This window comes from Pseudophryne corroboree (genome assembly GCF_028390025.1).
Source record: "Pseudophryne corroboree isolate aPseCor3 chromosome 3 unlocalized genomic scaffold, aPseCor3.hap2 SUPER_3_unloc_63, whole genome shotgun sequence".
Classification (NCBI taxonomy): domain Eukaryota; kingdom Metazoa; phylum Chordata; class Amphibia; order Anura; family Myobatrachidae; genus Pseudophryne; species Pseudophryne corroboree.
In genome coordinates, this window is record NW_026967556.1 from 178,199 (window position 1) to 202,767 (window position 24,569).

General features: G+C 46.8%; 2 protein-coding genes across 2 annotated transcripts in view; both read right to left on the reverse strand.

Annotated features, from left to right (window-relative positions):
- The window catches only part of LOC134984554 (oocyte zinc finger protein XlCOF22-like), a 64,655-nt gene extending 50,351 nt beyond the window's left edge, over nucleotides 1-14,304 (reverse strand). The window contains exon 1 of the mRNA XM_063950110.1: nucleotides 14,264-14,304. Within this exon, the coding sequence (XP_063806180.1) occupies nucleotides 14,264-14,304 (41 nt within the window). The remainder of the gene's footprint in view (nucleotides 1-14,263) is intronic.
- LOC134984555 (gastrula zinc finger protein XlCGF17.1-like) lies at nucleotides 12,020-23,447 on the reverse strand. Its single transcript, XM_063950111.1, has 2 exons — nucleotides 23,405-23,447; nucleotides 12,020-19,239 (listed from the first exon to the last, which is right to left on the reverse strand). Exons 1-2 carry the CDS (start codon nucleotides 23,445-23,447, stop codon nucleotides 18,395-18,397), a joined length of 888 nt encoding a protein of 295 aa, XP_063806181.1. The 3' UTR covers nucleotides 12,020-18,394.
- Nucleotides 23,448-24,569: the final 1,122 nt, after the last annotated feature.

Consider the following 24,569-nt stretch of genomic DNA (forward strand, 5'->3'; position numbering starts at 1 on the left):
TGCAGCGCATTAAATCCTGCAACGTATCTCCCAGGTGTGCCTGGACAGGCACAAAGGGTGGAGGATGAGAGTAATAGTGAAGGAGGATTTAATACAGGGGATGACACGCATGATTGTATGGAATATTTGACCCAAAATTTCACGGCAAGGCCTGACATCAGTGACAACCCACTGGAAGATGTAGATTTTACTTTCTACACTGACGGTAGTTGTCACAGACAGACGGAATTGGGAGACTTGTGTACTGGATATGCAGTCGTAGATGACCAAGGCACCATAGAAGCAGAACCGCTAGGCCCACCTCACTCAGCCCAGGTTGCTGAACTGGTTGCCCTAACCAGAGCATGTGAATTGGCTAAGGGCAAGTCAGCCAATATCTACACCGATTCTAGATACGCCTTCGGGGTAGTCCATAATTTCGTAGCACTATGGCGCCTCAGAAATTTCATGACGGCAGCTGGTACACCGATAGCGCATGCAGCTCACATCAAAAGGCTTCTAACAGCGATACAGGAACCCGACAGAGTGGCTGTTATCAAGTGTAAAGCACACACATATAGCCAAGACCCGGTATCACTTGGTAACAGCCGAGCAGACGAAGCTGCTAAATTAGCAGCTGGTACCCCCAGACAGACAGACACCACACAACTGATGGTATTTAATACCGTCAACACACAGAAATTGTGTGAAATGCAAAATTTGTGTTCCACACAGGAAAAGGCAGTTTGGAGGGCAAAAGGATATGGCCAGGAGTCCCCAGGACTCTGGACAGGGTAAACCAGTGGCACCCAGAGCATATCTTCCAAGTTTAGCGGAAGCAGCACATGGGCTGACTCATCTAGGCAAGGAATGGATGTGCAAGTTGGTAAGAGCATATTGGTGCGCCCCAGGATTTTCTTCCCATGCGGGAAAAAGGGCAATGACATGCCTCACCTGCTTGAGGAAGAATATCGGAAAGGCAATACCAACAGAACCATCTTATATCCCACCTACAGACGGCCCTTTTCAGGTAATACAAATTGATTTCATACAATTACCCCCTTGTGGAAATTTGAAGTATGTACTAGTTTGTATAGATGTGTTTTCAAATTGGGTCAAAGCATTTCCTGCGGCCACAAATACCGCTATGTTTACTGCTAAGAAAATTGTGCAGGAATTTGTGTGTAGATACGGTGTCCCTAGAATAATCAGAAGTGATAGGGGTACCCATTTTACAGGTGATGTCTTTCAAGGAATGTGTAAGTTGATGGGAATTGATAGTAAGCTGCACACTCCGTACCGCCCCCAGGCGAGTGCGAAGGTAGAAAGAGTGAACAGCACTATTAAAAATAAACTGAGCAAAGTTATGGCAGAAACAGGATTGACATGGCCAGAAGCTTTACCCATTGTATTATACAGCATCAGAACCACTCCCAGGTCCCCTCTTAATCTGCCCCCTTTGAAATTCTATTTGGTCGACAACCGCATGTTATGATTAACCCTCAGGATGATTTGAAGTGTAACAATGAAGTGACTGTAAATAACCTGGTTAACATGAGTAAACAGCTAAGGAATCAGAATGACAATTTGAAGTTGGTGATTCCTGATCTGCCAGATAGTAATTGTCATGACATTGAACATGGGGATTATGTAATGATACGGAATTTTCTATGCTCAGGTTGCCTTATTGACAGACGGGAAGGACCATACCAAGTCTTATTGATTAGCACGACAGCATTGAAGGTTGCCGAGAGGGAGACTTGGGTTCATTCGTCCCACTGTAAGAAGGTCACTGATCCAGAGAGGTCTCGTGATAAAGAACAGACGGTAGAGGAAGTTGTATCACTGGAGTGTCTGTTTCAGGAAGACTGAGATGGCACCTGAGCATTGAGAATAATAAGATCGGAGACAGTTGTCGATTCCCTGTTCCCTTTTATTGTTTTTCTCCAACTTCCCATCCCATCTCCCTCAATTATTTCTTTCCCCCTTCTCATTCTTCTCCGTTACCTCCTATAAGATGGACTTGCCCCAAGAGACTGTGATCCAGATTTTCCTGTTGACCATGATGTTGACCAGAGCAGTCTGTTCCGGCGAGAGTACCATGGAGGTCGAGAGAGGTTCTGGAATGGGTTCTGATGACAAAGATGGAGGCGTAGATTTCCAAGAACAACATAATCACCAAGCAAAGGCGAGTATCAGAAAACGATCTGATAGCATTGACAATAGAAGGAATTGTGAAGGATTGTTAGCTGAAGAGAACTGTATCTGTAGACACTGTGACAGTATAGTTGAGGATGGGTGCATGTAGAAATGTCAGTCCAGTTTTAATATCCACATGGACCGGCATCCATTGAGTGACTATCACTCCTTAGTGGGTAAAGTGTTAAACCAGACAGTCTGTTGGGTATGCTCTCAAGTACCTCAAGGCCATAGCAAATCAGGATTAGTACCATTCCCTTTAACTATAGGAGAGGTACTTGAGCTAAATGGTGGGAGGCCGGTGGACAGGAGGTTTAATATCTCCAGTCCTCCTAGTTTGAAGCTCCACTAATATCATGTGGATAGATCCCTAGTATGTTTTAATATTTCCAATCCCCGAAAGCCGGGAAATTGGGAAGTGTCATGGAATAACAAAACCATGACCTTTTCATATAGAGCCGATAGAATGCCTACAGATACAGAACTTATACGCCACATAGCCGGTAGTGGAAAATATTTCCGATATAGGTATACCCTAGGAAGTAGGACCATGAGAGTTGGAGAAGTATCACCAGGATACTGTGCACATATCATACAAACGGATACGTGTACTAGACAGATGGGAGAATTAGGGTTAGGAGATTTCATATGGAAAATTTGTAATATGGTTATGTCCTACTCCATCCCATATGTTCTCCCCGATGATGCATATTTCATATGCGGGAGGAAGGCATATAAGTGGCTTGCCCCAAACTCAGAAGGATTATGTTATATTGGAAAAAGTACTGCCTGAGGTAATGACTGTATCACATACCAAAATGAAAGATATTCACCGCAGTGCCCAAGCTCCTTATACTCACACTCATTACGAGCACGTAGTTAAAAGGCAACTGGTAGAAAGGACAGAGCATCATGCTTCTGACCTGATCCATGAATCCACCGGGATTCAGTTTCTACTCGCGTTAGATATCACTCGCACCGCCAGAGGAGTGTTGAATTATAAATATATATCTGCGCTTGCAAATTTATTAGACAATATCACTGAAATGTATGACAACACTTTTAGGTATACTAGAAGGGAGCTCCAAGCTTATAAAACAGAACTGGTTCAGCATAGGATGGTTCTCAATTATCTCACGGCAGTGACAGGTGGATATTGTGTCACACTAGCAACGCAGTACGGCGTAAAATGCTGCACTTATATTACTAATAGCACCGAGGACCCGGTCGAGGTCATAGACCAAAAGATGGACGACATTCTCCAATTAAAGTGGGAGTTCCGCAGGAGACACAATCTCACCCTTGCTGCTGTGGGTAATGAGCTGACCGGTTGGGTGTCATGGTTGAACCCGCGAAATTGGTTCTCCGGTTTAAGAGAATGGGCTCAAGGAATTATAATGGATGTAGGGAAATTTCTTCTGTGTATCTTGGGTATCGGCATATCGATTGGTTTGATATTTAGATGCGTTCAGGCTTTAACGAAGTGTAAACTAAGTACTAGGGTGATGAGTCTAAGGAGTGAGGACATTGTAATTCCAATGGATTTGATTTATGACCCAACGATAGAGACAATGTTATGATGAAAATGTGATTCCACGGTCCATTTCTTTCACCTGTTTCTCCTTTGTTTTCCTACAAGGTAAAAAGACATCCGCTTGGAAGAAGAATTTGACAACCTTTTACACAACAACTGATGGACTATGCCATAGACCCTCCATATCCCTAGTAACGTTAATTTTACGCTAGCCCAACACTTTTTGTAAGTCTATGGACATTGAGAAAGCTTTTTGCTCGCATTTTGGCAAAAGCCCAAAGAGACTACAGTCAACATGTACATCAAGACAAGACACCAGACAAGACTTCAATCAACAAATGTTTATTAAACTCACATAGTTTATGACTGCATTTACCTTTATTGTTCGTTATCTTCATTTCTACAACCTTCAGGTAATGACACACATAGTCGATAGGGAATACAGGCACTCACATATCCCCCCATTCATGTATCATCAACTAAAATGTGCTCCCCCATTTTGTTGCAACCAAAAGCCGAAAAGAGCTCGGTAAAGTTTGACAGCCCATCCACAGACCCTTAATACGGGATAAGAAGGAATTCAAATGTATACTTCGCAATACCTCGAAGCTTGATTTAAAACACGTACGGCACGATGATGCATGACCCCCCAAACGTGGATTCATACACACATACTTCTGCTATCTCACTAGGTCATACCCTTTTCCCACCTTCTTCTCTCCTCCCTTACCCAATCATAGAAATATATTTACATATGACATAAATTTTTCTCTTTTTGAACTGTTTTAGGAAGTGGCAGTTATTGGTGACTGCCAAAGGGTGGACTGTCAAAGTCAGAAAAATATCCCGCTACACATTGCCATATATGCACCTCATGCGAGTGCCCGCTGCACGTGCATGAGCCCTCCCGTGCGTGCGTATACTCGCAGTCGCGTGCACCCGCAGGCGCACGATATGCGCATTTACGGTAGAGTTTGTGTGCGTCTAGCGTGCGACTCAATCATGACATATTTTAGTCATATAATGTATTTTGTAGATTATGGTCCCTTTGATAGAATCTGAAAGTTTAGTTAATGTAGCATGTTCGGGGACAAAGAGATCCCTCTTTGTTTGATACGAAGGGTCAGACAGGGGTTACACAATGGTGTTTAGTATCCATCGGAAGAGAATATAATTAGCAATATTCCGGTGTTGGTTTGAAACGGATTACTCGCTCGTGCGCATAGTTATGACTATAAGAAGTTTATGGACATTTACTATATTTGCAGTTTATTTCCCATGCGGCGGGAAACCTGAGTTTCCCTCCCACCTGAGCAGTTTGAAATAGTCACAGCCCACCTGTATGAACCAACCTATGACCTTTTGTTATAATGCGGAGACGAATTCCTGTGTCCAATGAACAATCAGAATGTAGGGACCATTGTACTGTATTGTGTGTAGTGTATATAAAGACAAGCCGACCTGGGCCAGCTCCACTCTACTCTTCTCAACGGTTCTCATCACTGATAATCGGGAGCTGGATATCCAGGAAGGCGCATGCGATTGTTTCCCCTTGTGCGTAAGTTCTCTGCAACCATTTTGTCTCTTATTAATGTTGTAAGCCATTCTCTCTCTCCTTCCCCTTAAATGTAATTGTGCCGCTATTGTATCTTATGTGTAGTAATTCAGTTAGGTATTTTATGTTAGTTTGGTAGTGTATAACTTGTATTGTGTTTTCTTTTGCAATTGAACGTTCATTCTCTCCCTTAAAGGTGTTAGAACCTTAGACCGGTATTTGAGTGTTTATTATATTGCTAAAGTGTTCTCTGAGCGTCACATACGCTCATACAGCTTTGAAACTAATAAGGTTACACTGTGTTGCATTTACACCTTATCACTGCACAAAGGTTTACAGTATAAGTACATTATTTATGGTATAGTTATAAAGGTTTAACTCTGTGAGTGTCAGCGCCGCTTGTGATCTCCTCGTGGTCTCGAGCGTCCGCTACGCTGATAGCGTATCATTACGTTAGTCGGCAGCCTATAGCGTGCTTGCCTTTACGCTTTAAGCCATGAGCGAACGTGCCGCTCGTGCGTCTCGTCCACGGCTAAGAGTTTGTTACGCTAAGTGCGTACTCTTACGGTATTCCATACGCCAATTGCGTACTGTGTTCATTTAACCTTTTAGAGTGTTTTAAATAGGATAAATATATAGGCTTTATCACGGCCCACATGCATCTGGTATCAGAACAATGCATATGGGAAACCAGATATTAGATAAACTCTCTCAAATATTCTCGGTTAAGGAGCACCTACCTGTGAGAATATTCTAAATATGTATGTCTGGATAACTTATACATCCGTGTCACAAAAAAAGGGGGCTAAGGGTACATAGAAAATGTATAAACACATATATCAACCTCTGTGGTAAATGTTATGCCAATTTGTTATTGTAGCCCACATGTATCTGGTATCAAAATATATATGTGTGAACACAGAGAGCAATTTTGTGTTCTGACAGAATTAAGACCTGAAATACCATAATAATTCTTTCCTATGGATGGTAAGGATTGTATTGCTAATAGTAATATTGTGCAGAACTATAGGAATTACTCTCCTTGGAAATTAGTCTCTTTGGTACAAGAGGTATCAGTGACAAATAATCAGCATTTGCAGTTATTTTCTGGATCTTAGAAATTAATGTCTTTGGTACAAGAAGTATCTTTGACAAATAATCAACAGTTGCAGTTATTCTCTGGCTTGTTTGAATTAAATATCAACACGCCAAATCTAACTCAATTATCCTTGATTGATAACTTCCAGCTTTATATAGGCACATTGGCTACAGAGTTCGATTTAAGCGTATTATGCTCTATCCTAACCAGACCACTGTAGTAATAAATCACATATATGACCATATAGTACTTCCTGAAGGATTTTGAGCTAAAGTGTAAAAGAGTCCCAGGTGTGGGAGAACGGATTCCCTTTCTACTTTCGTCCCATGTGCCACTATGGGCAGTGAATGGGAACGATGAGAGCGGGGAAGGACCGTCCACCTGGAACTGGAAGGAAAGAGCAGTGCGGGCTGCTTCTGCTGTCCACGTCTAACACCCTCCTCCCCTGTTGCATAGGTGCATTGCAGGGGGGCCTCCAGGTGTTATACAGTGGATGAGAGAGCGCCCTGAATACCTGGTTTTTGCCACTGGATGTGCCTTTTGAAAGATCAATTCTTCTGATGGTTTGGGCAAAGGAGAGATTCCAAGGGGCATCAAATGATAGAGTTCCTGTCCCTCTATATGCTCAATACAACTCGATCCAAGGAGGAGTCAATATTTGTATTTACAGGGAGCGGGAGCCGGACGCCGGGTATAATCCCCGTACCACTCTCACGTCCCTTTAATTGGTAAATGGTCCCCTCCGTGTGCTAGTTACGCCTCGATCCAAGCTGGAGTCAGATCTCTGTGTATTAGCAGGTAGCTACTGCAGGAGCCGGACGCTAGTAGAAGGGTGACGGATGATGACGTATGTTTCGCAATCGGCTTGTTCACATCAGTCAGATGTGAACAAGCCGATTGCGAAACATACGTCAAACGTACGGGAATCAGACCCGGCGTCCGGCTCCTGCAGTAGCTCCCTGCTAATACACAGAGATCTGACTCCAGCTTGGATGGAGGCGCAACTAGCACATGGAGGGGACCATTTACCAATTAAAAGGACGTGAGCGTGGTACGGGGATTATACCCGGCGTCCGGCTCCCTGTAAACACAGTGTACCTAGACATGTTTGATCACTCCATGGAGGTGATTGTGGGGTTCTGTCCATACAGGGAGTTGAACATATAAAACAGACATTCCCAGGTGGGGATAGATATAACCTCCTCTGTAAGAGGGAAGCATACTGGATTTGTATGATAGATACTTTGTTCCCTCTAGGTCTCAACGAAAACATTGAGCTGAATAATATATGAATCAATATCTGTATGTTATTCTATTTTATCCTATAGCTTCCTTTTTTTTTCTTCTTTCCTCCCCCTTTTTTTCCCTGGCTGTTTTCTTATCCTTCTGTTAAGAAACTTAGGGGCAGATTTATTAAGCTCGGTGAAGTGATAAAGTGGAAGGTGATAAAGAACCAGCCAATCAGATCCTAGCTGTCATGTCACAGGCTGGCTTTTATTATTGGCATAACTGTTTTTATTGTGTTGAACTCTAATAACTATTAGAAATATTTGTATTTATATACCATCAGTGCTCTTTTATGTCTCTATTGAAACTTAAACAATTTATATCGTCTAAGGCATCCAGTTGCCGCATAGGAGCTGCTATCTAATAATCAATATATTTGCTGCTCATTTAATACATGTAACATTGCATTAGCGCCTGATTTAGCTAGGTGATTATGGGCCAGATGTACTAAGCCTTGAAAAGTGATAAATATCACAGTGATAAAGTACCAGCCAATCGACTCCTAACTGTCATTTTTCAAACACAGCCAGTGACATGGTAGTTAGGAGCTGATTGGCTGGTAGTTTATCACTGTGAAATGTATCACTTTTCAGGCTTAGTACATCTCCCCCTATATCTTGCATTTTGTCACCTCACTGATGTGACAGGCTCAGCTGTCAGTCATGCAGCCCCACTGCGCCCACTCTCTCTTTACTCATACATACATGCCTTTCTGGGAGTGTCTCGTCCTGGTCAGTGATGCAGCCCCACTGCTCCCACTCTCTCCGTACTCATACATACATGCCTTTCTGGGAGTGTCTCGTCCTGGCTGTCAGTGATGCAGCCCCACTGCTCCCACTCTCTCCGTACTCATACATACATGCCTTTCTGGGAGTGTCTCGTCCTGGTTGTCAGTCATGCAGCCCCACTGCGCCCACTCTCTCCGTACTCATACATACATGCCTTTCTGGGAGTGTCTCGTCCTGGCTGTCAGTGATGCAGCCCCACTGCTCCCACTCTCTCCGTACTCATACATACATGCCTTTCTGGGAGTGTCTCGTCCTGGTTGTCAGTCATGCAGCCCCACTGCGCCCACTCTCTCCGTACTCATACATACATGCCTTTCTGGGAGTGTCTCGTCCTGGTTGTCAGTCATGCAGCCCCACTGCGCCCACTCTCTCCGTACTCATACATACATGCCTTTCTGGGAGTGTCTCGTCCTGGGTGTCAGTGATGCAGCCCCACTGCTCCCACTCTCTCCGTACTCATACATACATGCCTTTCTGGGAGTGTCTCGTCCTGGTTGTCAGTCATGCAGCCCCACTGCGCCCACTCTCTCCGTACTCATACATACATGCCTTTCTGGGAGTGTCTCGTCCTGGGTGTCAGTGATGCAGCCCCACTGCGCCCACTCTCTCTGTACTCATACATACATGTCTTTCTGGGAGTGTCTCGTCCTGGGTGTCAGTGATGCAGCCCCACTGCTCCCACTCTCTCCGTACTCATACATACATGCCTTTCTGGGAGTGTCTCGTCCTGGTTGTCAGTCATGCAGCCCCACTGCTCCCACTCTCTCCGTACTCATACATACATGCCTTTCTGGGAGTGTCTCGTCCTGGGTGTCAGTGATGCAGCCCCACTGCTCCCACTCTCTCCGTACTCATACATACATGCCTTTCTGGGAGTGTCTCGTCCTGGGTGTCAGTCATGCAGCCCCACTGCTCCCACTCTCTCCGTACTCATACATACATGCCTTTCTGGGAGTGTCTCGTCCTGGGTGTCAGTGATGCAGCCCCACTGCTCCCACTCTCTCCGTACTCATACATACATGCCTTTCTGGGAGTGTCTCGTCCTGGTTGTCAGTCATGCAGCCCCACTGCGCCCACTCTCTCCGTACTCATACATACATGCCTTTCTGGGAGTGTCTCGTCCTGGCTGTCAGTGATGCAGCCCCACTGCTCCCACTCTCTCCGTACTCATACATACATGCCTTTCTGGGAGTGTCTCGTCCTGGTTGTCAGTCATGCAGCCCCACTGCGCCCACTCTCTCCGTACTCATACATACATGCCTTTCTGGGAGTGTCTCGTCCTGGTTGTCAGTCATGCAGCCCCACTGCGCCCACTCTCTCCGTACTCATACATACATGCCTTTCTGGGAGTGTCTCGTCCTGGGTGTCAGTGATGCAGCCCCACTGCTCCCACTCTCTCCGTACTCATACATACATGCCTTTCTGGGAGTGTCTCGTCCTGGTTGTCAGTCATGCAGCCCCACTGCGCCCACTCTCTCCGTACTCATACATACATGCCTTTCTGGGAGTGTCTCGTCCTGGGTGTCAGTGATGCAGCCCCACTGCGCCCACTCTCTCTGTACTCATACATACATGTCTTTCTGGGAGTGTCTCGTCCTGGGTGTCAGTGATGCAGCCCCACTGCTCCCACTCTCTCCGTACTCATACATACATGCCTTTCTGGGAGTGTCTCGTCCTGGTTGTCAGTCATGCAGCCCCACTGCTCCCACTCTCTCCGTACTCATACATACATGCCTTTCTGGGAGTGTCTCGTCCTGGGTGTCAGTGATGCAGCCCCACTGCGCCCACTCTCTCCGTACTCATACATACATGCCTTTCTGGGAGTGTCTCGTCCTGGTCAGTGATGCAGCCCCACTGCTCCCACTCTCTCCGTACTCATACATACATGCCTTTCTGGGAGTGTCTCGTCCTGGTCAGTCATGCAGACCCACTGCGCCCACTCTCTCCGTACTCATACATACATGCCTTTCTGGGAGTGTCTCGTCCTGGGTGTCAGTGATGCAGCCCCACTGCGCCCACTCTCTCCGTACTCATACATACATGCCTTTCTAGGAGTGTCTCGTCCTGGGTGTCAGTGATGCAGCCCCACTGCGCCCACTCTCTCCGTACTCATACATACATGCCTTTCTGGGAGTGTCTCGTCCTGGGTGTCAGTGATGCAGCCCCACTGCGCCCACTCTCTCCGTACTCATACATACATGCCTTTCTGGGAGTGTCTCGTCCTGGTCAGTGATGCAGCCCCACTGCGCCCACTCTCCGTACTCATACATACATGCCTTTCTGGGAGTGTCTCGTCCTGGTTGTCAGTCATGCAGCCCCACTGCACCCACTCTCTCCGTACTCATACATACATGTCTTTCTGGGAGTGTCTCGTCCTGGTTGTCAGTCATGCAGCCCCACTGCACCCACTCTCTCTGTACTCATACATACATGCCTTTCTGGGAGTGTCTCGTCCTGGGTGTCAGTGATGCAGACCCACTGCTCCCACTCTCTCCGTACTCATACATACATGCCTTTCTGGGAGTGTCTCGTCCTGGCTGTCAGTGAGACAGTGTCTCTGGCACAGCTGTGTAATCATGATGTGAGTGTGTGTGCTGAGTAGTGAGTACTGCTAGCAGCTAGTCTTACAGCTTAACTGCAGTGTAGCAGTGTGGTGGGGGTAGGGAGAAGGGGGTTGCTACACCAATGAGTCAAGGAGAGGAGGAGTGGTTGGATGGAACTCACACAGCAGGTGGTGAAAAGCTTAAAGGAGGAGTGGTTGGAAGGGGAAGGAACTGGTAGGTTCAGAAGGGATTAGTGAGGGTAAGGACTCTCAAGGGAAATTGGAGTGGGATCCCACAGGTACCAAACTGGGTAAACAGCAGCTCTTAGGAAGGAAATTGGTGAGCCAGACCCTGTGGTTGACCCTTCTCTGCCTCATGTGGGGTGGATCCTTGGACTCTCCAGGTCCTCAGGAGGCTGTGGATTCTTCTTGCCCACTACCTGGTGTTTCTGTGGTCATCCCAGGCCATGAACCTCGCAGATGCCAGGCCTCCAGATAAACATGAAATGGTCATGGAGGTGGTCCTGGGCTCTGTGAAGGAGGAGGTGGAACAAGCAAAGGAAAGTTGTGTCCCTTCTGAAGGGGCAATGGTGGACATTGTGAATGGTGAAGGGAAGGTTTTTGTGGGTGAAGAGGGAGTTATGCCATATATACCAGAAGCATGGGTCCTCAGCCTATATGATGTGCCACCATTAATGTGGCTTCTGTCTTGTCCTACCAAGCTTGATTTATGGGCTTTGTCATTCTTATAAGCAGGATAAAGGCTGAGTTTTTTATTTCTGCAGTAGACTAGAATAAGCCCAGATAGTCCACTTCCATTATACCACCTGAATGTGACGGTCAATGACCACCGTGCCATCACTTACCTGTATGCTTACACAAAACAGAATGATGGAACACTTACACGGTTTCTTTACATCTTCTGGGGTCCACTCCGAGATTAGACATTATGGCATAATTACTCAGACGGGAATATAAAACAGAATAAAAAAATAAAAGCTTTAATGTAATAATTAGATGCAAACAAAAGCTTTTATTATGAAATACAGGGGAGTATCCGCACCATATAGATGTAACATACAACAAACCACTGCAGATGTAACCCGGGTGACTCTAATGCACATGATAATGTACAGGGTATATATGGACAGGATCTTGTATCAGAAAACACTCTACACTCCTTATCAAGATGAGTGTCTGCAACAAGTTAGGCAAACTAGAAGTGAAAACACGTTCCAATGGCCGCCATATTGTCGTGCAGCAATACAGATTGTGGAAACTGGTATTAGACATTCACATTTACACAAAGCACAAGATACAAAATAAACAGCAGAAAAAAGACGTAAGCCTTTGGGATGTATTATTTAGGAAGTAAAATAGGATTTTGGTACCTACCAGTAAATCCTTTTCTCTTAGTCCGTAGAGGTTGCTGGGGATTCCAAAAGGACCATGGGGTATAGACGGATCCGCAGGAGCTTGGGCACACTGTAAAGACTTAAACTGGGTGTGAACTGGCTCCTCCCTCTATGCCCCTCCTCCAGACCTCAGTTAGAAAACTGTGCCCAGGAGAGATGGACAATTTCGAGGAAAGAATTTATTGTTATAAACACGGTGAGTGTCATACCAGCTCAGACCTCAAACACACTGTAGAACGTGGCATTCAGTAGAATACCAGTCAACGGCATGAACAAAACCCTGAGAGAATATGTAACACAACCCGTGTGTCCACAGAAACAAAAATAGGACCCTGCATGCTATGTCATGAACAACGGTAGCAACCACCAGATAGAGAAGACACACCACCAGGGTGTAACCAAAAAGCAATAACTGTAGACACCGTACGCACTGGGACGGGCGCCCAGCATCCTCTACGGACCAAGAGAAAAGGATTTACCAGTAGGTACCAAAATCCTATTTTCTCATACGTCCTAGAGGATGCTGGGGATTCCAAAAGGACCATGGGGTTTATACCAAAGCTCCAAAACGGGCGGGAGAGTGCGGACGACTCTGCAGCACCGAATGAGCAAACATAAGGTCCTCAACAATCCGGGTATCAAATTTGTAAAGCATGGCAAAAACTTTTGACCCCGACCAAGAATCCGCTCGGCAAAGTTGAACCGCCGAGACTCCTCGGGCATTCGCCCAAGAAAATCCCGTCTTCCCAAAAGAAGGAACCTTCACCGACTTCGGTGACGGCAAAGCAGCCGTAGAACAAACATGCCAGACCGCATCACAGATTCAGCATGTAACAAACTGCATAACGCAGTCTCCCAAAGTAAGCTGGGAACATACCACATAAACAGGGTCTCTGTTACTCCAAACTAAGCCAAATAGATGACTTGCATACTCAAAACCCTGGCTAGAGCAAGGGGGTTTGAACTAGCTAATGCCTAAGTAACCCCCTGCATCAACAAAAGCCTGATTTCTGCGAAACCCCTCTTGGTAGAAATATCAACCGAGTACTCAATTCCTCTCTATCCACCTGAAAGATCAAACAAGGCTCTTGTGGGACAAGACCACCACTTCCGACACCCACCTTGCGGACGTCGAAGTAAAAAACCTGACCACTTTCCAAACGAGAATTTCCGCAAAGAAACTTAATATAGTCTTGCCTTCACATCGGCTTGTAACGTATGGATAAGCAGGACCTAGCTGAAAGTCCTCCATAGGAGCCTTCCTGGATACACACCGAGACACATAATTACTCCAACAACGGTTGTAACGCTGTGCCGTGAGTTCTTTCCAAGCCGGAAGAATTGAAGAAACGACTTCACTGGGAACACCCATTCAGCTTAGGATACGACCTTCAACCGCCCCACCATTAGACGCAGCCGCGGTAAGTCCTGATACACGCCATGATCCTGTTGTAACATTACGTCACGTAAAGGAAGAGGGCAGTAATTTTCTAGGAGTAAACCATGAAAACTGGATAGCCAACCCTCTCTGGTTAGACCGGAGTTCAGAGGATCATCGATCATCTTACGCTTACCACTGCCAGAAAAGTGAAAGCGGAGAGGCCACCTCGACCGACTAAAAACAGTGTCACAAGGATGTCCGCTGCTATATCCTGAGTGTCTCTTAACCTGGAACCCTCTCCTCGAGGTCTCACGTTGAGGCGAAACGCCAACATGTCCAATTGCGACACTCCACAAAGACTTGGCACGTCTGGGAAAGCTTCTCAATAATGACAGTATTTTTCCCGGCTGAATATCATGTCGCAAAGGAAATCTATGTCTCCGTCGTTTACCTCCGGAATGAAGACTGCTAACATAGCGTTTACCAGACTTCCCCCTCAACTGCAAACAGCGCACCTTCTGCCATTTTCGTGTTTTTTTTTTTTGTTCTGCCCTAGCGGCTTACTTACGCCATTTCTGACAAGGCTTCTGGCAGAATTAACACGGCAGAGCATGAAGAACACGTTCGTCTAAAATAGCTCTTAATTCCAAAACTTACAGCAGACAAGTTTCCCAACCTGACCTCATCCTCTGGAAATACGTCCCTTGCAAAGGACTGCTCCCCAGCTTCGGAGATCTATATGCACGGACACCAAGATCTAAACCTTTATCCCTCTAGAAGGAAAAAATCGAGCAGACACCACAGGAGCGATGTCCTGGCCGTTTTGATTATATTCCGGTGGATGCGCAGGTGAGACCCGGACCACATTTCCAACTGGTCCCATGAAAATCACTCTGGTATTAGACCTGCTCTCCGAAAAAAAACCTCTCATGCCGCATCCATCTGTCTTCTTAATGGAACCTATTGATGAGGTGTCACCTCAAAGTCGATCCAACTCTGGACCCTCAGACCTCTTTCCACAGGAAAACACCAAACCTTAACCGGTCAGTATCCACTCTGAAAACCACTTCTGACATCTGCGTCGTTGGGAACAACAGGCCCATTTCTGCGCCGAAGAACCGTCAAATAAACAAGGATATGCACCTTTTTACAGGGACAACCAGACAATGTCCTGAACGTGACTCACCTCTGTAAGGCGTTGCGTGTTACCTCCCCTTCCATAGGGGAGAGGCAAGATCTATTAGAAATAACAGTAAGGGGAAACAACCGTAACTCAGAACGTTCCCCTTTGGCTTCTATAAATAACTCACATGTCGTAGTCTATTCCTAGACTAACTGAAAATTAGTGGACAAGTGGTCACCGAAGTGGGGACCAGCCAGATAGACTCAGCGACAAGTGGTGTATATAGTGGAAACAGAAACTACATCCACTTCTGCGAACCTAACCAGGTTGCAGAACACTTACCTTTTCACCTTCCACTGTCTACACAGAAAAGGAAAAAGAACGGTCTCGAACCGGTTAAACGACTGCATCCCACAAAAGAATGCGTCATCCACCGTTGTGAAAGAAGTTAACTCACGAATTTAGCCTTATCAGCGGATACCGCCGAGATTAACTGAAGGGAGGCCACACCAAACAGCTGTATACCTCCCACCAGCATCTCCCGGAGACCTCCTCCGCATTTTTCCGGTCACACCACCTGCTGTCACTTGGCAGCCTGCTGTAATGTTATAAGGAAAAATAAACATAGGCAAGCCCTACCCACTCTGGGCAGGATAATTCTATCGGAAGCTTACCCGACTACCACACTCCCTCAAGTGCATACATTGCAAATAAGGTCAAAGTATAGAAATAAAATTTCACTTAGCTGCCTGTGTATGATCCTTTGCGACCGGGCTCTGCGTCGTCCAGGAGTTGACTGTCATAGATTTCTCTCCGCGTTGTGAAGAGATTAATATTCGGACTCCTTGAGAGCATCGAAACCAACTCGTCCCGGCCAATCTAGAGCTTAATCAACCGACAGTTATCCCCACAGGCGCCTTTGACAAAGCCCTCACACCTGTCGACACATGTCGACTAACCAATAGTGGGTAAATAAAACAGGGAAACAGTGTATTTATGTATTACAATAAGGATTCTGAGTCCATTATCAATCCTAATGCTGTATGACACCCATACAGCATTAAAACACTCTGTGTCCCCCTTCCTTCTTAGTATACAGCAAGTACCGGTGGGGAACTTTGGAAAATGGCGCTGACCCCTCTGTGAGGTCTAAGCTCCGCCCCTTCCCGGTGCGCTTAAGCCCGCTCGACAAAAATAAATATATATATATATATATAAATATAAATAAAACCCTATATTGAGCCGGGGGAACCTATACACAGGGAGATTACACCTCTGGGAGGGCAACAGAGTCCAAACATTGCGTTCCCCACTGTTTGTTCTTGGCGGGGACAGCAGGGAAAAATGGCGCTGACTCAGTGTGTGAGGCTAAGCTCCGCCCCTCTCGGCCGAGTACTAAATATAGGGTAACGACACATATATATATATATACACACACACACACACACACATACATATACACACACATACATATATATACACACACACACACACACACACATATACATACACACACACACACATATATATATATATATACACACACACATACATACACACACACACATACATATATACACACACACACACACTCAGCACCATGCTGCTCAGGACCCCCCCTGCGCGCCCTGCACCTCAGACAACGTTCGGGAAGCGGGAGTTCCGGCGCATCGCGCACCCGCCACTCTCATGGTGGGTCCCCGTGTGCGGCGCCCGGGAGCTCTAACTATCTATGCTGCCCCGGGCGCCACCACCTCCCGGCGCCCTGTACCCATGGTGGCCGACGGGGACCACGGCCTAACGCGCCTGCGGGGGTCTGTATACGGAGCCCCCGGCAGTGCGAGGAAGAATTTTCAAACTGACTCGCTGCTCAGGGCGCTCCCCCCCGCGCGCCCTACACCCGTATAAGCGGTGTCGGGGAAATAATTCAAGTATACTGGCGGGGGATGAACCACGGTGCCTCGGCACCTAAATGCTTTTTTTTTTTTGCCAATTGTTCACATTAATCAGACCAGTAACATGCGCCCAGGGCGCTCCCCCCCCCAGCGCCCTGCACCCTGTGAGTGCCGTTGGTGTGTGGGAGCATGAAGAGCAGCACTACCACTGTACTTCCATTACTGAAGTCTTCTGCCGTCTGAAGTCTTCTTTTCTTCCAATACTCACCCGACTTCTTTCTTCTGGCCTCTGTGAGGGGATTGACGGCGTGGCTCCGGGAACAAGCAGCTAGGCGCACCAAGTGATCGAACCCTCTGGAGCTAATGGTGTCCAGTAGCCGAGAAGCAGAGCCTTGAAACTCACAGAAGTAGGTCCTGCTTCTCTCCCCTCAGTCCCACGCTGCAGGGAGCCTGTAGCCAGCAGGTCTCCCTGAAAATAAAAAACCTAACAAAGTCTTTCAGAGAAACTCAGTAGAGCTCCCCTAGTGTGTGACCCAACACTCCTGGGCACAAAGTCTAACTGAGGTCTGGAGGAGGGGCATAGAGGGAGGAGCCAGTTCACACCCAGTTTAAGTCTTTACAGTGTGTCCAAGCTCCTGCGGATGCGTCTATACCCCATGGTCCTTTTGGAATCCCCAGCATCCTCTAGGACGTATGAGAAATAGAGGTACATTAATGAAAAGCGTGAGTAACAGTCATCAGTCTGCTTGTGAAGGACTCTAGAGTGGAGGCCTCTTGGACTGTGCAAGGCAGTGAGTTCCATGGTCAGGGCTACAAAGCTAAATGTTCAACCCTTAAATGAATGACAGGAGATTCTTGGTACTGCTGGTAACAGTCCATCTGTAGAAGCAAGCAAGCAGGGCAGTAAGGAGGCAGGAGCTGCTTCTAGTACCTTGGACCATGTAATGTTGGGCTGGGAAGGTCAGTTAGCCAATAATTAAATAGATTTGTCATCTTACAGGCAGCCGGTGGAGGGAGTAGAGAATGGGTGTTATGCGGCAGGAACGGGTTAGGTAACAGCTTGGCTGCTGCATTCTGTACTAGCTGCAAGCTCTGTAATTCTTTTGCTGGGTGACCCAGGTAGATGGCATTGCAGTAGTCTATGAACTTCTGAGGGAATCAAGAGCTTGATTCTGGCTATGGTCCACAGATGGAAGAATGAGGATTTGTATGTGGCAAATACCTGATGTCAGTGTCAGCCACATACCAGGACAACACACAGATTCAGCACATGTTCAGTATTTTCAATTCTGAACACCAAAGCGTAAATCCAGATGGTTGGTAAAGCTGTAGTCTTGTCCTTTGTTGGTGAGCTTCTATTATGTTTCACAAAGACTGAGTCACAGCCAACTGGCATCATCCACCCCTGGCGCTCAGCTAGACAACCATTTAGGATTGGTATTAGGTTCTCAGTACATGGAGCAAAAAGCAGGTAATCAGCATAGCAGTGGTAGACCAGGCCATTATGTCTGATTATATCACCCAGTGGTAGCATGTATATTTTATAAAGCATAGGAGATAGGATTCACCCTTGAGGAACATTGCATGACAGTGATAATTATACTCCAGAAGATGTAAATGGTTCCGTACTTGGGTAATGTCTAATGTGTTCAACAAGAGCGGATTTATTTCTCTCACAGCATGAAAATGGCTTTTCACCTGTGTGACTTCTCTGATGTGTAACAAGATTTGATTTCTGTGCAAAACATTTCCCACACTCAGAACAGGAATACGGCTTCTCACCTGTGTGACTCCTCTGATGTGTAACAAGATTTGATTTCTGTGCAAAACATTTCCCACACTCAGAACAGGAATACGGCTTCTCACCTGTGTGACTTCTCTGATGTGTGACAAGATCTGATTTCCGTACAAAACATTTCCCACACTCAGAACAGGAATACGGCTTCTCACCTGTGTGACTTCTCTGATGTCTAACAAGAGCTGATTTAAATGCGAAACATTTCCCACACTCAGAACAGGCAAACGGCATTTCACCTGTGTGACTTCTCTGATGTGGAACAAGATATGATTTAAATGCAAAACATTTCCCACACTCAGAACAGGAATATGGCTTCTCACCTGTGTGACTTCTCTGATGTGTGACAAGATCTGATTTCCATACAAAACATTTCCCACACTCAGAACAGGAATACGGCTTCTCACCTGTATGACTTATCTGATGTATAACAAGATATGATTTAAATGCGAAACATTTCCCACACTCAGAACAGGAAAACGGCATCTCACCTGTGTGACGTCTCTGATGTGTAACAAGAGCTGATTTCTGTGTAAAACATTTCCCACACTCAGAACATGAAAATGGCTTCTCACCTGTGTGACTACTCTGATGTGTAACAAGATGTGATTTCCATGAAAAACATTTCCCACACTCAGAACAGGAAAACGGCTTCTCACCTGTGTGATTTCTCTGATGTGTAGCAAGATTTGAGTTGCATGCAAAACATTTCCCACACTCAGAACAGGAAAACGGCTTCTCACCTGTGTGACTTCTCTGATGTATAACAAGATATGATTTCTTTGTAAAACATTTCCCACACTCAGAACATATCAGTGGCCTCTCACCTGCTTTAGCTGGATGATGGGTAATAAGCTTTGTGTTCTGTGTAAAACATTTGGTATCTATAGAACAGGGAAACTCTGTATCTACTCTCAGAGCTGTAACAGATGCACCAATATCAGAGTGATCAGGAGAACATTTCCCAGGATCAGAGGGATCAGCTGATAGACCTGGATGTATAATTGGGGTAATGGGGTTATCTCCTGGAGAATCCTGTCTACTGTCATTATCTTTTATGTCACAATCCGGGGATAACATTAGATGTCCTTCTGAGATATTTCTGCTTGTGTGTCCATCTGCTGGAAATAAAATACATTATGGAAAATAAGATTTTACTCACTGGTAAATCTATTTCTCCTAGTCCGTAGTGGATGCTGGGAACTCCGTAAGGACCATGGGGAATAGCGGCTCCGCAGGAGACTGGGCACAACTAAAAGAAAGCTTTAGAACTAACTGGTGTGCACTGGCTCCTCCCCCTATGACCCTCCTCCAGACCTCAGTTAGGATACTGTGCCCGGAAGAGCTGACACAATAAGGAAGGATTTTTGAATCCCGGGTAAGACTCATACCAGCCACACCAATCACACCGTATAACTCGTGATTTTAAACCCAGTTAACAGTATGATAACAATGGAGCCTCTGAACAGATTGCTCTCAACAATAACCCGTTTTAGTTAACAGTAACTATGTACAAGTAATGCAGACAATCCGCACTTGGGATGGGCGCCCAGCATCCACTACGGACTATGAGAAATAGATTTACCGGTGAGTAAAATCTTATTTTCTCTAACATCCTAGTGGATGCTGGGAACTCCGTAAGGACCATGGGGATTATACCAAAGCTCCCAAACGGGGGGGAGAGTGCGGGTGACTCTGCAGCACCGAATGAGCGAACTCCAGGTCCTCCTCAGCCAGGGTGTCAAACTTGTAAAACTTTGCAAAAGTATTTGACCCTGACCAAGTCGCGGCTCGGCAAAGTTGTAAAGCCGAGACCCCTCGGGCGGCCGCCCAAGATGAGCCCACCTTCCTCGTGGAATGGGCTTTCACTGATTTAGGATGCGGCAGTCCTGCCGCAGAATGTGCAAGCTGAATTGTGCTACAAATCCAGCGAGCAATGGTCTGCTTTGAAGCAGGAGCACCCAGCTTGTTGGGTGCATACAGGATAAACAGCGAGTCAGTTTTCCTGACTCCAGCCGTCCTGGAAACATAAATTCTCAGGGCCCTGACCACGTCCAGTAACTTGGCATCCTCCAAGTCCCTAGTAGCCACAGGCACCACAATAGGTTGGTTCAAGTGAAAAGCTGATACCACCTTCAGGAGAAAATGAGGACGAGTCCTCAACTCTGCCCTATCCGTATGGAAAATCAGATAAGGGCTTTTACAAGATAAAGCCGCCAATTCTGACACACGCCTGGCCGAAGCCAGGGCCAACAGCATGACCATTTTCCACATGAGATATTTCAAATCCACGGTTTTAAGTGGCTCGAACCAATGTGATTTCAAGAACCCCAAAACCACATTGAGATCCCAAGGTGCCACTGGAGGCACAAAAGGGGGCTGAATATGCAGCACGCACTTCACAAATGTCTGAACTTCAGGCAGTGAAGCCAATTCTTTTTGGAAGAAAATTGACAGACGAAATCTGTACCTTAATGGATCCTAATTTTAGGCCCATATTCACCCCTGCTTGCAGGAAATGCAGAAAACGACCCAGTTGAAACTCCTCCGTTGGGTCCTTTTTGGCCTCACACCAAGCAACATATTTTCGCCAAATGCGGTGATAATGTTTTGCCGTGACATCCTTCCTGGCTTTGATCAGGGTAGGGATGACTTCCTCCGGAATACCCTTTTCCTTCAGGATCCGGTGTTCAACCGCCATGCCGTCAAACGCAGCCGCGGTAAGTCTTGGAATAGACAGGGCCCCTGCTGGAGCAGGTCCCATCTTAGCGGTAGAGGCCATGGGTCCTCTGTGAGCATCTCTTGAAGTTCCAGGTACCAAGCTCTTCTTGGACAATCTGGAACCACGAGCATCGTTCTTACTCCGCTCCTTCGCACAATTCTCAGTACCTTTGGAATGAGAGGCAGAGGAGGGAACACATAAACCGACTGGTACACCCACGGTGTCACTAGAGCGTCCACAGCTATCGCCTGAGGGTCCCTTGACCTGGCGCAATACCTTTCTAGTTTTTTGTTGAGGCGGGACGCCATCATGTCCACCTTTGGTCGTTCCCAACGGTTTACAATCATTTGGAAAACTTCCGGATGAAGTCCCCATTCTCCCGGGTGGAGGTCGTGTCTGCTGAGGAAGTCTGCTTCCCAGTTGTCTACTCCCGGGATGAACACTGCTGTCAGTGCTGACACATGATTTTCCGCCCATCGGAGAATCTTTGTCGCTTCTGCCATCGCGCTCCTGCTTCTTGTGCCGCCCTGTCTGTTTACATGGGCGACCACTGTGATGTTGTCTGATTGTATCAGTACCGGCTGGTTTTGAAGCAGAGGTCTTGCCTGGCTTAGGGAGTTGTAGATGGCCCTTAGTTCCAGGATATTTATGTGAAGTGAAATTTCCTGGTTTGACCACAGTCCCTGGAAATTTCGTCCCTGTGTGACTGCCCCCCAGCCTCGAAGGCTGGCATCCGTAGTTACCAGGACCCAGTCCTGTATCCCGAATCTGTGGCCCTCTAGAAGATGAGCACTCTGCAGCCACCACAGTAGCGACACCCTGGTCCTTGGCGACAGGGTTATCCGCCGATGCATCTGAAGATGCGATCCGGACCACTTGTCCAACAGGTCCCACTGTAAGGTTCTTGCGTGGAATCTGCCGAATGGAATTGCTTCGTACGAAGCTACCATCTTTCCCAGGACTTTCGTGCATTGATGCGCTGACACCTGTCCTGGCTTTAGAAGGTTTCTTACTAGAGATGACAACCCCTTTTTTTTTTTTCCTCTGGAAGAAACACTTTTTTCTGGTCTGTATCCAGAATCATCCCCAGGAACAGAAGACGTGTCGTGGGGACCAGCTGTGACTTTGGGATGTTGAGAATCCAACCATGCTGTTGTAGCACTTCCTGAGAAAGTGCTACCCCCACCAGCAACTGCTCCCTGGACCTCGCCTTTATCAGGAGATCGTCCAAGTACGGGATAATTGAAACCCCTTTCTTTTGAAGGAGAATCATAATTTCGGCCATTACCTTGGTAAAGACCCTCGGTGCCGGGATAACCCAAACGGCAGCGTCTGGAACTGGTAATGACAGTCCTGTACCACAAACCTGAGGTACTCCTGGTGAGGAGGGTAAATGGGGACATGCAGGTAAGCATCCTTGATGTCCAGAGATACCATGTAATCCCCCTCCTCCAGGCTGGAGATAACCGCTCTGAGCGATTCCATCTTGAACTTGAACTTTTTGATATACTTGTTCAAGGATTTTAAATTTAAAATGGGTCTCACCGAACCGTCCGGTTCCGGTACCACAAACATTGTGGAATAATACCCCTTTCCTTGTTGAAGGAGAGGTACCCTGTTTATCACTTGCTGGGAATACAGCTTGTGAATTGCCTGTAACACCGCCTCTCTGTCAGAGAGTGTTGTTGGTAAGGCAGATTTTAGGAAAACGGCGTGGGGGAGGCGTCTCGAATTCCAGAATGTACCCCTGAGATACTACCTGAAGGATCCAGGGATCCACCTGTGAGCGAGCCCACTGTGTGCTGAAATTCCTGAGACGTGCCCCCACCGTACCTAGATCCGCCTGTGAAGCCCCATCGTCATGCTGTGGACTTGGCGGAAGCGGGGGAGGACTCCTGGTCCTGGGAACTGGCTGTATGCTGCAGCTTTTTTCCCTTACCTCTGCCTTTTGGCAAAAAAGAGGCGCCTCTTGCCCTTATGGGGCCGAAAGGACTGTGCTTGATAATACGGTGCTTTCTTTTGCTGCGAGGTAACCTGGGGCAGAAAAGTTGATTTTCCAGCTGTTGCCGTGGAAACGAGGTCTGACAGACCTTCCCCAAACAGCTCCACCCCTTTATAAGGCAAAATCTCCATGTGCCTTTTTGAATCGGCATCCCCTGACCACTGCCGAGTCCATAATCCAGTCTAGCGGAAATGGACATTGCACTTACTTTTGATGCCAGTCGGCAAATATCCCTCTGTGCATCACGCATGTATAAGAGAGCATCTTTTATATGCTCTAAAGTCAGTAAAATATTGTCCCTATCCAGGGTCTCAATATTCTCTGTCAGGGAATCCGACCACGCAACCGCAGCACTACACATCCATGCTGAGGCTATAGCTGGTCGTAGTATAACACCAGTGTGTGTGTATATAGACTTTAGGATAGTCTCCTGCTTTCTGTCAGCAGGCTCTTTAAGGGCGGCCGTATCCGGAGACGGTAGTGCCACCTTCTTTGACAAACGTGTGAGCGCTTTATCAACCCTAGGGGGTGTTTCCCAACGTGACCTATCCTCTGGCGGGAAAGGGTACGCTGCCAATAGCCGTTTAGAAATTACTAATTTCTTATCGGGGGAAGTCCATGCTTCTTCACAAACTTCATTTAATTCCTCAGATGCAGGAAAAACTACTGGTAGTTTTTTCTCACCAAACATAATACCCTTTTTTGTGGTACCTGGGGTAATATCAGTAATGTGTAATACATTTTTCATTGCCTCAATCATGTAACGTGTGGCCCTATTGGAAGTTACAGTCGTCTCCTCATCGTCGACACTGGAGTCGGTATCCGTGTCAACGTCTGTGTCTGCCATCTGAGGTAACTGGCGTTTTACAGCCCCTGATGGCCTTTGAGACGCCTGGACAGGCACAAGCTGAGTTGCCGGCTGTCCCATGTCGTCAAGCCTTTTATGTAAGGAGTTGACACTTTCCCGTAATTCCTTCCATAAGTCCATCCACACAGGTGTCGACCCCGCAGGGGGTGACATCACATTTACCGGCATTTGCTCCACCTCCACATAATTTTCCTCCTCATACATGTCGACACAGCCATACCGACACACAGCACACACACAGGGAATGCTCTAAAAGAGGACAGGACCCCACAAAGCCCTTTGGAGAGACAGAGGGAGAGTATGCCAGCACACACCAGAGCACTATATACACTGGGGTGACACCTATACAGAGTGTTTTCCCCTATAGCTGCATAGAATAACTATA

Coding starts and splice junctions, on each gene's coding strand:
- LOC134984555 (XM_063950111.1), bottom strand. CDS start 23,447: ATGGAGATTTTGCCTTATAAAGGGGTGGAGCTGTTTGGGGAAG. Junction 19,240..23,404: donor GGTGGAGCTGTTTGGGGAAG/GTCTGTCAGACC, acceptor GTGAGAAGCCGT/TTTCCTGTTCTGAGTGTGGG.